Here is an 18,418-nt window from a genome sequence, read left to right as displayed (position 1 = left end):
CACCTATACCCTACAGATTTTGGCCTTGTTCCCATAACTGGAGAATGTAGTTTAGTGTGTTCACATGTAGTAGCACACATCAAGAGAACAGAACTTTCATGTCTTGTAGGATCTATTTAACCACAAAAACTGTATTAGCATGAAGAGGTTTTAAAAAGTTATACATTATGACTCAGACATGCACAAATGTGACATTATTTCCCCATGACTGAATTCAATTTGCTGTGAGCCTCTTTTCCTTTGGGGACAAAAAAGTTCAGTCTTGCCACTTCAGGGTAATTTAAGATCTGCCAGTTTAGAATTTGATCTCTTTCAGGAAATTACTCAGTGAATTCATTATTTAAACATAGTCACTTGAAAGTGCATACTTCCGTATTGGGGTATTTTTCCCATACCGAGAGCTTTTCCTCTTTCTCCATTCCCAGAATGGCATCATGAGGCAGGGGAAGCTTACGTATCATCATGGCGGTGAGGGTGACATCTCTCTTGTGCCCAGTCCTCTGAATCTTCCTCTGGCCTGTCTTCTGTGACTTGGCCTTTGGTTGCTGCCCTCTTTCCCCACTGCATCCTCTCGGAATGTGACTGGTCCCATTTGGCCTTTCAGTGTGTGCTGGCATATGCTGCTAAGACCTGTGCTCCTGGCCATGGTCTTGCCCTGCACGTCTACAGAGTGTCACTCTGGTGGTGCCCTCTCCAGGTACCTTTCACTCACTGGCTCTTAGCACTTCTGTATTTACCACTGGGACAGGCAGACACTGCTCAGCCTCTTCTGTGCCATGCTTCAGCCTCAGGAAAACTTATGTACACCATGTAAGGTGCTCCTCTGCTTAAACACAGCATGGGGCCATTTCTTCAGTGTCCTTCACTGTCCTTCAAAGTCGTAACACAACACTTCCCCAAACTACTCCAGGATTTCTTTGTCTTGCTCCCATGCCTCACTCTGTTCAGCCAATCTAGGGTGTTCAGGGTGCTGGATGCCTTTGCATAGCTCCATATAGCATCTTAAATGTGGTTGTGTCCTCTGGGTCTCTCCAGGCTCTCTACTTGTCTTCCTTCCTCACCCCCTACCCACAATTGATACTGGTTTTTGTCCTTGGATACAAGATTAATATCCTGAAACAATACTTATTCATAAGCAGCAACTATTTCTGAAATGTAATGGGAAAAAGGGCTATTGCTTACAATAGCAATAACAAATAAAAACATAAATTACTCACAAATAAATATAACAAGAAATGTGCAAAATCTATATAAATTTTGAAATTTTACTGTGGAGTAGATAAAGAGTTCAGTAAATGGAGACTTCTTAGCTTTCATTTGATATTGCGAAGGTCAATTTTTTTTGCAAATTAATGCATACCTTCAGATAATTTTCAGATCAAAATATCAATGAGATCCCTTATGGCATTTAACAAACTGATTCTAAAGCTCATTTACAGTGGCGTCTGGGTGGCTCAGTCGGTTAAGCGTTAACTTCAGCTCAGGTCATGATCTCATGGTTTGTGAGTTTGAGCCCTATGTCAGGCTCTGTGCTGACAGCTCAGAGCCTGAGCCTGCTTCTTCGGATTCTGTGGCTCCCTCTCTCTCTGCCGTTCCCTGTTCATGGTCTATCTGTCTGTCTGTCTCTCTCTCAAAATAAACATTTAAAAAAATGTGAAAAAGGCTCATTTACAAAAGAAAATGCTTCGGAATAGCTGATAAATATGTGAAAAAGAACAATGATAGGGTCCTTGTTTTATTAGGTAGCAAATTAAGGCATATGAGCTATAATTATTGAGTCCTCGTGATAGACACGTTAAGATAGACACAGGAATAGGAAAAGAAACCAAACAGAAAAAGAAAAAAACCCTTCAAACTGACCTATTATTTGTGAGAATATGGGTTATGATAAAGATTGTATTTCCTATCAGAAAGATGGATTTCAAGGCATGATTTTATGGATTGCCTTTCCACTTGGAAAAAGAAAAGAAGCTAAAGACCTACCTCACACCATGGGATTAATTCCTGATAAATTCAAAAGCCCAATATATTTAATCATCTATACAAGTTTTAGGTAAAAATTCAGGACTATTTCTTATAATTGTGGAATAGGGCTTCCTAAGGAAAATATAAAAAACAGAAATAATGAAGCAAAATGCTGACAAATTTGTGGAAAAATTAAACTCATGTACCAGAATATTTGCTTTGCTACTGCAAATGAGCAGTAGATTTTCAGTAAATATTTGTCGAGTGAATGAGTATAAAACAAATTATAAATAAATTAAAACACAAACAAAATAAATAACGGAAGAGCATTTGCCAACTACCTAACGAGTCGTAAATATGCAGAATCTATAAAGTGTGATGGTATAAACCCAAAGATAAACAACTCAATAAAAAATGTGTAAAGACCCGTAGAAGGAATAAAAATAAATGGCCAGGAAACTCATAAACAGGTGCTCAATATCATTAGTAACAAGGAAAATGTAAATTAAGGTATTTTTTGTTACACTGGGAAAATGGTTAATACTGATAATATCCAATTGATGAGGATAAGGGTAACACTTCTGGTGGGGGTGTATAAACTAGAAAAGCCATTTGGGAGGGAAATTTGGACATATCTTTCTAGATTAAAGATGTCTGCGTCCCTCACATGCTAATGACAAATGATCTGTCCTGGGCATAATAAGTGAAGAACTATAACAAAATGGTGGTAATTTAACCATTGGATTCCTTTTAGTTCTTTCATTTTTGTCAAAGCACTCAAAAAAGTAGCTGGAAGGTAATATAAAAATTATGTTTTAGCTGATTTGATTACATTTTTGTTGTTGAATTAAAATTCTCTCTAAAGGCATCAGCCATCGCTCATTTGGACTCATCTGATGAGTTAACTTTCTCTCTGTGTAGAATAAACTGCTTTGTATAGGAGATTCTTGAATTTTAATTTTGCACTGTGCAATGATATGCTTCATAGGTTAGTTTAGAATGATTAACAATATTCAACATCAAAATTTATGAGACTAAGTGGTGAATTCAAAGAAAGTACCTAGGATGTTTAAAGTGTAAATCAGAAGTAAAAGTGTAGATGTGTTTAAAAAAAATGCCTATGTCTTTTGATCCAATGAGCTCATCTCCATGAATCTATTGAAAGCAAAGTTTATCCAAGCACAGGTATATATTAATGCAAGGATATCTGTTGTAGTGTTGCTTATAGCACCAAGAATTGGAAGAAATGAAAAGCCTGTAATTTTGGCAAGGCTGAATAAATTGTGGAATACAGACAGTCATTAGCCTGTAGTATTGACACTGAAAAATTTATTAGATAGATGTTGGAGTTAAGAAAGCAGGTAAAGATACCACCTAGAGAATGATCCCTATATATGAAAATAAACAGATTATTTTATTTTATTAAAAAAATTTTTTTTCAATGTTTATTTATTTTTGAGACAGAGAGAGACAGAGCATGAACGGGGGAGGGTCAGAGAGAGGAAGACACAGAATTTGAAGCAGGCTCCAGGCTCCGAGCTGTCAGTACAGAGCCCGACGTGGGGCACGAGCTCACAAATCACGAGATCATGACCTGAGCCAAAGTCGGACGCTTAACCGACCAAGCCACCCAGGTGCCCCTAAACAGATTATTTTAGATGAATATGTAAGTGCAGAGAAATTCTGCAAACGTCTGTACTAACTGGTTACCTCAGGGGAAGAGAGTAGGGTAGAGGGAGGTGACGAAATACATTCTATTATATATAGTTATATTTTGGGGGCACTTGGGTGGCTCAGTTGGTTAAGCATCTGACTCTTGATTTTGGCTCAGGTTGTGATCTTGTGGTTGGTGGGATTGAGCCCTGCGTCTGGCTCTGTGCATGGAGCCTGTTTGGGATTCTCTCTCTCTCTCTCTCTCTCTCTGTGTGTGTGTGTCTTCTCTCTCTTCTCTCTCCCCCTGCCCCTCTCCTGCTTGCATTCTCATTATCTCTCTCTCTCTCTCTGTCTCTCTCTCTCTCTCTCTCAAAATAACTGCATATTTTTAAGTATTTATATGTTTTACTCAGATCCTTTTTTTAAAGTTTATTTTGTGTGTGTGTGTGTGTGTGTGTGAGAGAGAGAGAGAGAGAGAGAGAGAGAGAGAGAGAGAGAGAATCCCAAGCAGGCTCCATGCTCAGCACAGAGCCTGATGCAGGGCTCAAACCTATGAACCATGGGACCATAACCTGAGCCGAAATCAAGAGTCGGATGCTTAATGGTCTGAGCCACCCAGGTACCCCTACTCATATCTTTTACAATGAGAATATTTTCCTAGATCTCTTGGTAATAAAGAGAAAACAAACAGAAGGAGAGACTGTTTTATGTAAAAATTGAGAAAGAGAGGGAGAGGGAAAGTTAGGGGGGAGAGAAGTGGGGAGTGAGGAAGGGAGGAATCAAAGTTCATTATGCATTAAGAATGTACTATAGAAGGGCGCCCAGGTGGCTCAGTCGGTGAAGCATCCGATTTAGGCTCAGGTCATGGTCTTGCGGTTCATGGGTCCGCGTCGGGCTCTGTGCCTACAGCTCTGAGCCTGGAGCCTGCTTCAGATTCTGTGTCTTCCTCTCTCTCTGCCCCTCCCCCACTCATGCTCTCCCCCCGCCCCCAAATAAATAAGCATAAAAATTAAAAAAAAATCTGCTATAGCAAAAACATACCTAGATGAAAGAAGGCTCACCTCCAGGGAGGTTCTCTGCTTAATCCTGGCTGGTACCTGATTAGCTCCGCTGGGTAGTTAAGATCACCTTCTTGCTCTATTTATCAGACACTGTGCTGCTGCCAAGCACCCTGAAGGAACAGGGGTGCTTGACAATGGCTTCTGCATGCAAATCAGGATGGGGATTACCGCCAGCTTCTGCATAATACATGGTGTAACTCAGCCATAGAGCAATGTCGAGTCAAGTTTGCTGGCTGGTGTCTGGAGCGTTCCTTCCCTGAAGTTATGACGGCTCTGCCTGGAAGCCTGAGAGGGCATGTAATTTCTCTCTCTGATGGCACTCTTTGTGAAACTTTGTATTTATGTGGCATTCTTTAGCTTTCCAGCACCCCTTGAGGCTAATCTACTGAATAGTCCCCTTGCTGCTGAATAATTTCCTCAAAGGGGAATGTATCTTCTTCTGCAGCATACAGAGAGAGTACAAGGAGCCTAGATTTTTGCTCTGGGGTGAGGAACAGAAGGAGAAAAACCATAGGTCCCATACCTATCCACGAGGCCAGTTTGGATGCCTGCCTGCCACCGGTTTTGTTCTTCCAGTGACTCTGTTTGCTGAGTACGTTGGTTTCCTCGAGGCCTGCCATAACAAAACTATCCCCACTGGGTGGCTTAGAAAAACAGAAATCCATTCTCTCACAGTTGTGGAGACTGGAAGTCTGAACTCAAGGTATCAGCAGGGCCATGCTCCCTCTGAAGGCTCTAGGAGAGAATTCTTCCTTGCCTCTTCTTGCTCTTGGTGGTTGCTGGCTGGCCTTGGTGTTCCTTCCCTGGCTTGTAGCTGTATCATTCCAATTCCTATCGCCATCTTCGTATCACTTTCTCCCTGTGTTTCTCTGTGTCTGTGTCCAAGTCTGTTTCCTTTCTCTTACAAAGATAACAGTCATTGGCTTTAGGGATCACTCTAACCCAGTAGGACTTCATGTTAATTACATCGCGAAGACCCTATTTCCAAAGAGGGTTAAATTTTGATGTTCTAGGTGGGCAGGAATTTCCCAGGGAACACTACCCAGCCCACTGCACTGAGTGACCTCCACTCAGATCTCCCACATCCTTTAATGTTTCTGTTTATTCTTTCAGTTACCTTCATGCTTTTGCTTTGTGGCTCATTTCCCCACTTGTTGTATGTGTTCTTTCTTGCAGACCTCGATCATATGCTTCTGATAGTAAAGTTTCATACATTTTACTTCTCCAGACACCCATAATGACAGTAACCCCATCTCTGACCTCTTGGGGCGGCCTGTCCCATTGGCCTCATTATATACTTGTCTAATCATATCCCCTGTATTTAATTTGGAAGATTTCTTCACCTGGTCCATGGCTTAAGCTAGGGCTATGCATGTAATCAGTACCTAATAAATGCTTGTGGACTAGAATCAAAAACGTTCCTTTTAGGGACCAGGTAAAAGAAGATCAACTGTCGTGTTCTTTAAAAACAAATCAAAACACACACCTGATGAAAACCCATTGCATAAATCAAGTAACTGTAGGTGTCCAGCTGTTGTGGTTTAGTTGTGGCTGTTTTCATTCTTTCCAGCTTTCTTCATTCCATTGCTTCTCTCCAGCTTTGGAAGCCAGCTTCTGTTATTCTAGTGATAGCTCAGTAGGTTTGGCATGGTATCTCTTTTTCTTCCAGGTACAACTGTTTCACTGAAAATTCCCACATTTGGTCCTTGTATCAGAAAGTCCTTGCAGTCTGGGCCTATAAGTGGTCTTCATGTCGCACTCTTGTGTTATTTCCAGTATGGAAAGAAATGATGGTAGTGAGAGTCATGACAAAAAAAAAACACCCTTAAATTATGGTGTGCAATTCTAAATGATATGCACATGCGGTAAGTCACAGACTGATAATTTTTAGGCTTGTCCTTATGGTATGGTTGGTGACACTGATGTCATTTTTACTGGGTATAATGGTCAGTTCTTGGGCTTCAGGGAGGACCCAATACCCCTCCTCTTTGGAAGGAGGGAGGGGATGGGGTATCGGAGAGAGCAGAAGGAAAAGAGCATCACCCTTGAATCACTGGGAGATACCTTCCAGGGGCTTCTTTCTACCTTCAGGAGCACCCATGTTGTTTCCTGGGCCACACAATTCAAACCTATACATGTGTGAGTGGTCTAAATGTGTGAATGATAACCCCAATGGACCAGGAGATTCCATGCTTGGAATGGGAGTACTGGAGGCAATGCAAACATGGGTCAAGTAGGTGGTTTTATTCAGGTCTCTTTCCATTTGGTTGGAAATCCTTTATAATGCCTCATTTTTGGATGCAATTTTATAGTATAAAATCTTAGTATGTAGTTACATAAGTCATTGAACTTGGCTTTTACAATTATCATCATTACTAGTTGATTCACACCTACCGACATGATTCCTCAGGGTGTAGTTAGTTATACAACATCTGCAGCAAGCAGACACCTGGATCTCCTGCCTTCAGTTTCATGTACTTTTGCTAACTTTTTGTTTTTGTTTTTGTTTTGCTAAAATTCTCAGGTCATTGCACCCTGCTCTCAGGGAGCAAAGTGGGGAAACCAAAAAATTCATTTGACTGACTTTATTGAGATATTTGCTTTATTGTGGTGGTCTAGAACCAAACCCATGGTAGCTCTGAGGTATGCTTATGTAGGTCTAGGTCAAGTTGAAGGGCTTTCCCTCATCTACATCAGTTTCTTTTTTGTCCTCTAGAATAGTAACAAATCCTATGGGTTGAGTACTTAGGTCTCAGACAGTCTGCTGAGAGCTTTATGTCATTAACTCATATAATCCTCATCATGGGCTCTATATCAGGGATCAACGAACTATGGCCCTGAGGCCAAAAGCAGCCTGCCATCTGTTTTTTATGGCCTATTGACTAAAAGTAGGTTTCATAGTTTTAAATGGTTGGGAGGGGGAAGCAAAAGACAAGACTTTGTGATCTGTGAAGATGATCTGAAATTCAGATTTCAGTGTCATATTGGAACACAGCCATGCCATTGATCTACATCTTGTCTGTTGTTGCTTTTGCCTTACGCCAGCTGAGCAGAGTAGTTGAGACAGAGCCCTTGAATCCCGCAAAGTCAAAAGTAAAAGTTCACTGATCCTTAATCTGGGTGGTTGGTTCCATTATTATCCCCATTTTACAGAGAAGGAAATGGAAGCTGAGAGTTTTCAGTTTGGCCGTAGCAATTTGTCCCAATGCTGAACTTGAGATTAGAAGTGGTGGACCAAAGTCCCTGTTAGAGCTTCTCCTGAACAGCACAGGCAGCCAGAGAGTTCCGAGAGCAAGCGTTTGTGAAGCAGCGGCTTGGTGATCCAGGATCCCCTACGAAGTTCTCAGTGCATCCATTTGTGTGTGTGGGCGCGCCTGCCTATGTGATTCCAACCTAAGAGAACTGTAACAGGAGGAGGTTGAATTAAATACAATGAAAAAAACAAAAACAAAAACCAACCCTCTCTGCTTTGGAAGTAGAGGCAACACAGTGCCAGTAGCATCTTGGAGGCTGCTGGTTGTCATTTCAGTGGAAGAATGACGGAGGGATTATCACTCTTGATGATGATGATAGTAACAGTTGTCGCGGCAAGATCATAATCGTTTCCAGCGAGAAGAGAGCAGTCGTTAAGAGAGCAGTTCTCCGGCTGGCTCGTTAAAACATCCCAAGAGTTACAGTTCGTTGAATGAGTGAGTAATACTCTGCCCTTTTGGTGCTTAAGTGTCCTTTTGCGCATGTGCACAGAGTTTGTGCTCCTGAGTGGTTCGTAGAAGAGACAGCACCGATAAATCCATTGGTGTCACTATGCATGCTGTATGCACAATGAAGTCGGGTGTGCCCCTCGGTTCTCACTGTAAAGCCCCTGCCCCCCTCCCCGAAAGACACAGGAGGGACATTGTTCATTTGGTTAAGAGTAAAAAAAGGTATTGGTGGTGCTGAGAAGACCAGGAGTCTCTGATGCCTGCTAGGGGCCCTTTGGGAAACGAGCCTCCTGTTTGCAGGCTCTAGAGGTCTTGTTGGCAACAATAAACCCTTTGCAGTGTTTCTCCCAAGTCTTAAAATCTGACAGATTGATCAGTGCCCCCCGCCCCTGCCCCTGCCCCTGCCGTGGAGTCCCAGGAGAGACATAGTCCAAGTTATAAGAGTTGCCCTAACATCTGCTGGAGCCACCAGCTCTAAGCTTCAACTGCAGTTTAAAGGAGTTTGGGGGGTGGATTCTTCATAGGTGTCAGCCTGAGTGTTTATGATAAAGATCATGTGTTTATATGTATGTCCCTACAGTTATGCTTTTTGTTTTCCTATAGCTCTACACCACGATTGGAGGAAGACTCCTTTTATGACAGGCCGCTAAGTGATGTTCCTCTCGAAAAAACCTCCCCCAAACCCTAATTGTTCTTATAAATATTTGATAACAGTCATTGGTTAAAAATAGAAAGTTGTTTTTTTCGTTTTCACCCAGGACCCTGCTCAGCTAATCCTTGCACACCCCAACCCCATTTCTGGGCAAGATCTCAAAGTGGAGATGAGAAAATCTGTCTCTGCCTTATAAATGGCTGTTCCTCTCTCCGTGTTCTGTGTTAACCAGCTACCCAAATGATAATACCTGGGATCTGCTGATGCCCAAAGGGGCCACTGAGCTGTCCTATGGAGACGCTTGGCCTCCCCAGCCCTCGTCTGGCAGGTAACGGACCTCTGTGAGACAGGGGCCCTGTTATTCTCAGTGCAGTTACATGCTCCAGGCATTTTTAAAGTGGATTTTGGCATTTCCCCCCTCCTCTGCTACTCAGTGGTATTCTCGTTTTTAGCACTTACGTGGCTGAGTAAATGTTTCTCAGCTGAATTCAATTCAGGCTTCTCCATTTCTTTTTCTCATTTCCAACTCTTCATATCCTTCTCTTCTTCCAGTAGGAGTAGGCTAAACATCCCAATGAAACGAAAGTTCATATTTAGGTAGTGTGCCATGTGCACTTGCCAAGGGCCTGTACAAACACCTGTGCAAGGTAGATGTGGCCCCTGGTGTTGTCCCCTCTTCCAGAGCAGGAAACTGAGAATGTAGGTGGCTTGCTCGAAGTCACTGTTGGAAGTCCCCCTCCAAATCTGGGGACTCATCCCTTGGGAGATTTGAGGTTACCTCCACCCTGTATGCCCCTGTCACTGATGCCGAAGCCTTAGTACCTCAGTAGAAATGGGCTACAGCGTCTTCCCCCATGGGGCCACCATGCTGCCTGGTCTAGTAAAGACACACAGTGGCTGTTCATGATGACACCATGGTATAGGGTCCCAGTTCAGGGTGTGGGCTCCACGTCTGGTGGTTCCTGTTCCCTGGGTAGCTCCTTTATCAGATGTTTCCAGGTACTGATCATGTACCAAATGGTTGGCACAGATAAGAGTCATCCTTCATCCTTTTACTCCTGTAGCTTAAGGATAAGAAGGTGTGGAAGTTGGAATGGCATAGACCTGTAGTCTCTTGGAGAAGGGAATAGGCTCATCTCTACAAGGGAACAGCCATTTATAAACAGGACATTTAGACATGTCCCAGCCAGCTGCCAGGTTGATCGTGGGAAGGCTCCTTTTGTACACAAATCCAAGTTCATTTACCCAATACACAGCAAAACCAATCACTGAGACATCAAATATGCAGCAAGGAAAGGGTTTATTGGAGAGGTAGCCAAACAAGGAGATGTTTGCGGGGGGCAAGCTGCAGATCTGCCTCCTCAAAGCAGGAGAATCAGGGATACTTAAAGGCAAAGGAAGAAGGACCTGGGTATAGAGGAGAGAAGCTACGTAACTTCAGAATCCGGTAATAAGTAGGGGACTTGTTTTCTGTACCTGTCGGGATCTTCTGCCTACGTTGTCAGTGGCATCCTTAGTATGATCTAAGGGTTGAGTTTTAGGTGCTTCTGTGTCAAAAGTGCATCCATTGGACTCACACACATGCGCAAAGAGATGGCCAGTAGTTTGACTGGTTCTGGCCAGTTTCACGGTAAAGCCTTGAGTCTCTGCAAAACAATTAAATTAACATTTTGCTATCGTGGTCTCAGGTAAGAATGTCATCTATGGAAACATGGCTGCAGGCTGTATTCCGAGAACAAGCAGATTTGGGTTACGAGTTACAGTTGTACTTATTAGTCCCATTAACACTTTGGTTACCAGTTTCACTTTTACAGTTAGTTACCGAGTTGGTGTGGGTGCATGCCAGTGCTCCAAACCAGTGCCAGCACTTTTGGGAGTGACTTTTCCCCTATCCCCTGGTTTAATGACATAACATTTTAAATCGTATTTCTTCCCTTCTTTGGTTTTCTGGACGGTAGTAAAGAGAATTGCACTTACCTGCATGGATTTAGTCATAGTGGGGAGGGTAAAAGGGAACAGAGGTGGGGGTGGTCTTTTTTCACCCCTTAAATCCTTTCTGCTTTATTCTTTATTTTCTGTTGATCATAGCATTTATGACCTTCTAATGACCTATTTATTTCACTTATTAATTTTGATTTTATGCCTGTTTATTCCACTAGAATATGTCTTCCATGAAGACCTAACTTTTGTCTTTTTATAGCTACCCTTACTTGTACATCTGAACTTGTGCCTAATACCTAGTAGGTCCTCAATAAGCATTTGTTGATTGAATTAATTAATCCTCCCTCTAGAAATAGCTATTCCAACCAACTCTAGAGTCCCTGAATTTGTTCCAGATGTTGAAGGGCAGAAATTGAAATATAGGGTCAGAAGTTTTCAAAAATCTCAATCCTAGGAATTGCCGTAATAACTCAGACCATGGGCCTTCTAGACCAGTATTTTGATGGGATGAATGGTGATGGTAGGGCATGGTTGTTTTTTTTTTTTTGTTTTTTTGTTTTTTGTTTTTTTTTTGACATCTGCCTCAAAGTTTGGGGTTAATCATTCATTCAGCCAGACAGAGTCCATCTTTTATCAATAATTAGCTCTGAGGATAAAAAGTTGAACAAGATATATAGCTCCACACCCTCATAAATCTTGTCATCCATAACTAGATTAACATTTTGGGGGAGAAATTATTTATCTTTTCATCCTGATCCAGCCCTGTCAAAAAGCATTCCTTAACTTATTTGGTTTGTAATATAATTTTGCATCCAGAGCCTTAAGAGAGTTTCTCAAGGAGAAGCCTGTTGCCACATTGACTTTTTCAGGCCTGGGCAAGGAGGTTGAACTTCTCGTCAGCTCAGATCCCTGGTGCAATATATGGTTCACTATGTCAAAGTCATGTGCTCCTTTTAACTTATGGGGAAACTCTTTTTCTTTTATTGGTAACACGGGGTCAATAATGCCGGATCAATATGAGAGAAAGACACAGTAGGGATATATATGATGGTAGAAGAAAATGGATAGAAAATTTCAGACTTGAAGTTGTCTCTTTTTTCTGCTGTGTGCTCTCATCCCTTCTCTGATAATGGGTCTGGTGGTGAGTGTATCCCCAGTACCTTGTATTAATTTTTTCCATGATCACGTCCTAGAAAATGGAAGATGTCAGATGTGACTTTCTGTGTGACTTAGCAACAGCATATATGAAAAAGATGAAGAGTGTTGGCCAATTTGAAACTCAGAGTGAATCGACAATGAGATGAGGCTCGTGAAGGGGAGCAACAGTTATGTCCAAACTGAGGCTGGTGATGTTCCCCATACCCTAGTGGATGTGGCAGTCTCTGGGGGGTGCTTGAGGAAATAGACAAGAATATACCCAGAATGGGGCACTCCAAACTGTTTCATGTGAAGAGCAGTTGAAGAATGGAGGATGTTTATTATCGAGAAGACTCAGAAGGACCATAAGTACTACTTAAGAACTTCCTCCAAATGAGGGAAGGGCTTTGCATGTGGGAGAAGCATTAGACCATTCTGGAGCCTGAGGCTGAGAACGAGGATGCCTGGGCTGGACTTCCTACAGTGAGGGGTGTTCAAAGATGGTTGCCTGGGGAGCTGTCTGAGCCTCAGTGCCTGATTCCTTAGGCAAAGTCAAGAGTCCTGATTTGTAGCCAGTGAGCTCAGATACCTACTAAAGCCAGCCTAGGGCACAGTAAGCAGATATGCTGACCAGGAGGAAGAGAAAATGACAGCTCTAGTTTGGAGTCCTCTTCTGTGATCCTTCTTTCCCCAGTTTGCTTTCAGTGGGCTTTTATTTTTTCAGCTCCCTTTAAAACATTTGCATGTACCTACTGACCCAACAATTCCAAATTTGGAAGTCTGTATTATAGAAATAAAAATATAAATACTTGATGAAATATGCACAAGGGTGTATATAAAAATATTACAGAAATGTCGAAGCAACCTGAATGACAATTAAAAGAAAATAGTGGAATGAATTCAGATGTATCCGTAATATGAACTATTATGCAGTTAATATAGACAACGAGTTGGATCTATGACTACTGTCCTAGAAGGATGGGAAGAGTATAGTTAAGTGAGAAAAGCAAGAGAAACATGTAGTGTGATCTCCTTTTGTGAGAATATGTTATAAAAAAATCCCTTACATATGTGATCATATTGGCATATATTTGTATGAGTATGGCAAAAAGGATGGAAGCCTATAGGTGAAATTGTTGACAGTGGTTGGAGAGTTGGAAGGGCAAAGTGGGTGGGGACCTGAGAGACAGAAGGGACAGGAATAGAGACAAAGAAGGAAAATGAAAGGGGATGGTTTATCCATTCATCCATCTGTCTATCCATCCATCTGTCCATCTGTTATCTGTCCGTCTATCAATCTATTATCTATCCATCTGTCTGTCTGTCGATTATCTTCATTGGTTGTGCTTAAACATGTATTAATTTTGAAGACTAATAAAAGAAGCTATAAAGAAAAATTCCTTTTTTATGCTGTTTCCATTGTTTGCTCCGTTGTTCTTGTCTTATAAAAACGGTCTCAACCTTTCTATTAAAGACAGCCCAGAGGTTTCCTAATGAAAAACCATCAGCTCTAATCCTTTAAAGGTGGTGACTTAAACACATTAAATCTGGGGAATGTGTAAAGATTAAATATTTTGAGTTAAAACTGAACTTCTAGATATCATGAAAGATGAATGACTGGAGAATCATTTGTATTTTTTCTTCGTTGTTTCTTTGCTGGTGTTTATTTTCTCCTAGTGCTCCAGAAAAAATGTTTCCTTAAATCCAGGGAACACAGGGTTGGGTTAGAAACATCCAACTCAGGAAATTTGCTAGTTCCTGGTGGGGAAGTAGGGCATTGAATGGAAAGAGCTCTGACATCTGTGTGTGTGGGTGTATGTGTATAATCGGTTTGTCTCTGCTGAGGTGGCCAGAAAGATGCTTCTGTGTTTTCCTGTGATTTGGATGCTTTCTTTCAAATTATTTTTAAGAACTGTTTTCCATATTAAATTATACTCAATATGCATTCATATTTGATGCTGATAGTTCTCTCTACATCATTTGTCTACATACAGAATAGCCCCAGGCATTATAGAGATGGCTGGGGATTTAACCCCTCCTTATTATGAAAGAGGATTCTTGGACAAGAATAGGACACTGTTTCCTGTTTGCATTTGGGTGTAGAGTCAGAGCTCATCCCAAGTAGCCATACTGATACAAAAGCAAAACATGAGTGGGTATTTGAGATCCATAGAAATAATTATACTAACTGTCGTATTTCTTTAATTTTAAGGGGTGCATTTTATGTGCTGTTTGGAATTTGAATGCATCTTACTACACTTGTGTGCATTTATTAGATTAATATTTCAAGTCAACAGTGGTTTCATAATTAAGGATGTCAGAAGTCCTGCAGAATCACTTAGTTGGTCCTTGAGTTCCAGATACTTAATGCAATTAGAACATTCTAGAATCATGAACCTCAATCGGAATATCAGACTGCTATCTCGATTTATAGAAATCAGGCAGTTATAAAAGCGTTTATTTTCATAGTGACTGCCTCATAGATAATACCAAAATAATATAAAAAATGTATACAAAGTAGAATCTGTGCATGGCTGACTCATTTTTAAAATCATTTTTAAAATCGCGATTTTAGTTCAAAGGCACCATCATTTTGGGAAAACTAGTCATGTGCCATGTCATTTTTCCACCTCACAGTCTGAAAAATACTTTGCGAGGCCCAAGGCCTGAACGGGCAACTTATCTGTCACAAGGGGGTGGGAAGAATCTGAAGGAAGAATATCATTTGAAGCTGTGACCTAGAGAGAACGTGATGTGGAAAGATGTGCTAACTGACTAGGTTGCCTGTGTCCCGCATTTGCTTTGGGTGTCCTGTCAAGCGTTTTCTTTAATTGTCGCTGTGGCTTTGTTTCCCTGGGCATAAGATCTGTTTCCTCCAGAAAAATCTCTTTCTCCCCAGCCCCCATCCCCCACCCCCAAGCTAGGCTGTAACTTCACAGCTGACTTTCCTGTGTGTGTTGGAATCCATGGTCTTTTGCTGCTTTTCTCATGCCTTTTCTTTATGATGTTTCAGCTCATCCACCATACACCATGTGCTTTAGAGTGAAATTCTACCCACATGAACCCTTGAAGATTAAAGAAGAGCTCACAAGGTATTTTTCGTTTGTTTGTATGTTTCACGTGCACCTTTAACCAGCCAGGGCCTCCAAGTCCTACAGGCTAGCTGTGCCTCCTGTCTCGATCAGAACGTCTCACCGAAGCAGGCGCTCAGTTCGGCGTTTTGGCTTGGCGTGTTTCTCTTGCGCTTCATTGCCTTGGGATTTTTCAAACCGTTGTCATTGGGAGTGTAATTAACTGCACACACAAAAAGTGGTGGTTATAAGAAGAAGGTATTCTCTGAAAACATCTGACAGTGGGGTGCTAAAAATAAATAGATGGTGACGGTCTTTAGGATACAGGCAAATTCATGGCTAGTGCAGCCCCTGGGACAATCTCTTGGATCTAAGCTGTTCAGGAAGGGAAAAGATCACTGGGTAGTACGGACCATCACCCCACATTCTGCTTGCTGAATGGCCAACCCTGGGGCTGTCTTCCCTCTACTTGGAGACTCTTCTCAGGCCAACTCTGAATTTTCCACTTCTTCAGCCTCTTCCCTTCTAATCTGCCTCGACTGGGACCATATCCAGGTCTCCTTCTGGGTTTTGCTTTTGAGAGCAGCCTCAGCCAGTGCAGCTGAGCAGGGTCCCAGGAAGGCCAACTTGGTGGGTGGTGAAGAGCTGACACATGCTTAGTTCTCGATGAGGCTCTGGTTAGGGGACCCCAGACATCACTGTGCACACTCATCCCTCAGAATAATCTGCATAGGTCCGAACGCAGCAGAGATGCACGGTGATACATTGAGTTCTTGGATATTTTGCCTCCTCCTATTCACAGGTCTCCAGTAAAGCTTGACCATTGTGGCACTGAGGTGACCTTGTCAGGGAGCAGATGGTTCCTTTCTCCATTATTAATTTGCACACAGCCATTAGTGAGGTTTGTGCTTGGGGACGGGGGCAGGGCATGTGTGGAAATGAGGGATACATAAGTAATGGACGTTAAGTGGAGGCTGGCAGTTTGCAATCTGGCTTGCTTTGTTAAAAAAAGATTAGAACTCACGTAACACAAGTTAATTTCACCATTTCAGAGTGTACAATTCAGTGTCATTAAGTACATTCCCATTGTTGGGTAACCATCACCACTGTCTCACTCCAAAACTTTTTCTCGTCACCAAAAGGGAACACCGTACCCAGTAGCAGTCACTACTCACTCTCTTCTCCCCCAGCCCCTGACACCTGATGACCACTCATCTGCTCATTTACTCTTCCTAGTCTGGACATTTTGTATGAGTGGAATCATGTAATATGTGGCAGGGGCTGCATAAACTACCAAAAAAAAAAAAAAGACATTTGTCCTGCCTTCTCGGTGCCCATAATGTAACTAGAAGAATCAAATCAAATACTAACTCTGGGCATTATTTAGTCAGATGCCACCATGGCTCACTCTTGTCATTTGTTTTTATAATTTTGTCTGGAGGATAAAAATTGAATATGTGTCATGATATAAGTTAAGGATGGATCTTTTGTTGTTGAGAAGAGTTCCATTTGAAAGTAGAAGAATATAAAGTGTTAGTTAACAACTCCAGTTAAATTCCTCTCGATTAAAGTTGCTAGCATTTCCCTGCATTAGACTGAATAGCTAAGGTATGAACAGTGGAAGATTGTGAACATCTTTATGTCTCCAAAGGAAATTAAGACAATGCCCTGTTCTTGCACAGATAGAAATGGGCTTTTCTTAGTCAATACAATCCTTAGAATTCAAAATGAATCTAAAAACTGTGGAATGCCCCTGGTACTTATGGCTTAAACTATCTTGAAAGAAGTTAGTCCTTTGATAAGTTGTTATTTTGTTGTAAGATTGATCTAAGGTTTAAACTGTTTTAATGTTTGTTTATTTTTGACAGAGAAAGAGAGAGAGAGAGAGAGAGAGAGAGAGAGAGAGAGAGAGAGAGAACAGAGCGTGAGCAGAGGAGGGGCGGAGAGAGAGGGAGACACAGAATCCGAAGCAGGCTTCAGGCTCTGTGCTGTCAGAGCAGAGCCCGATGCAGGGCTCGAACTCGTGAACCGTGAGATCATGACCTGAGCCAAAGTCAGTCACTTAACCAACTGAGCCAACCAGGTGCCCCAGGTTGGTTTAGTTTAGGAAGAATTTGCTACATGAGAAGTTAAGATCACACTCGTGACCATGCTTAGGGGTAAAGAGACATTGGAGAAAAGGCAGGTTGGAAAGAGTCACACCACAAATACTCATAAAAAAAAGGATATTTGAGATCATTTTTTATTCATTTATTTCTCCATTTACACAGTCCTCTTTCAATCCTTTAGATTTCTGGGGCTTTTGTAAATGCTGTATACAATTGAATATAATCAATGTATGTTGGTTTTAATTTTTTTTTTAAAGAACCATTTTTAAGTTCATGTTAGAGAAGCAGTATCATTAATGATGACACAAGAATGTTTGCCCAGATCTTCTTGTGCTTTTGTTGCTTAGTCTTTTTATACAGGAGTGATACTAAAAGGAGATGCAATATTACTATTTTTTGGTTGCTATTATATTAAAAAATGAGTATCTGATCCTGAAGCTATTTGTAAGGCTCAGTGGATTATGTTGAACCCACAATAATCTATGATTATCTCTAGAGATCACTGATCTCTAGACCCAAGCTGAGACGTTGTGAAAAGCGGATTTTCTTTTCTCTGGAAGCTTCCATCAAATTTGATTACGAGTTATGAGAGGAGAACTCATGCATCTCATTCATCAGTATATAAACTTGATAAAAATGGAAAGGAATGCTTTTTGTTCAGTGCGTAACATTTAACACATAGACAAGAAACTTCATGGTATTTGGCCTGGTAGCTTGCAGCCTTTAAAAAGGGAAAGATTTGATCGTACTTGTGTGACCTTGGTAGTCTGAATGCTCTATGGCTGAGGTCTTTCAAGTGAGGTCCCCAGACCAGCAGCAGCAGCACCTGGGAACCTGGTCCCTGTTCCAGACCTGGGAACGGGGCTCAGCAATCTGTATTTTCATGAGCCTTCCTAGGTAATTTTAAAGCATGTCAAAATTTGAGAACTACTCTAAGGCAAATGGATTTTCAAAAGTATTAGTTTCTTCTGGTAGATATGACCGTGTACCTCAGGGGGGTTAGTGTGTTCACAAAGTTGTGCATGATCTAATTCCAGAATGTTTTTATCACACCCCAGTAGGAAGCCAGTAGCCATCCAGTCATTTCCTATTTCCCCTCCTTGCAACCCCCCTCTGGCAGCCATTCTTC

At 41.7% G+C, this 18,418-nt stretch overlaps 1 protein-coding gene across 2 annotated transcripts in view; it reads left to right on the top strand.

The window, feature by feature from the left end:
- Nucleotides 1-18,418, top strand: part of FRMD3 (FERM domain containing 3) — a 320,391-nt gene that overhangs the window by 184,736 nt on the left and 117,237 nt on the right. For both annotated transcript variants that reach the window (XM_049649220.1, XM_049649142.1), the window contains exon 4: nt 15,124-15,202. In XM_049649220.1, coding sequence (XP_049505177.1) covers nt 15,124-15,202 — 79 coding nt within the window. The remainder of the gene's footprint in view (nt 1-15,123; nt 15,203-18,418) is intronic.

Source organism: Panthera uncia, chromosome D4 (assembly GCF_023721935.1).
Source record: "Panthera uncia isolate 11264 chromosome D4, Puncia_PCG_1.0, whole genome shotgun sequence".
Classification (NCBI taxonomy): domain Eukaryota; kingdom Metazoa; phylum Chordata; class Mammalia; order Carnivora; family Felidae; genus Panthera; species Panthera uncia.
This window is presented reverse-complemented; position numbering and strand designations above follow the sequence as displayed.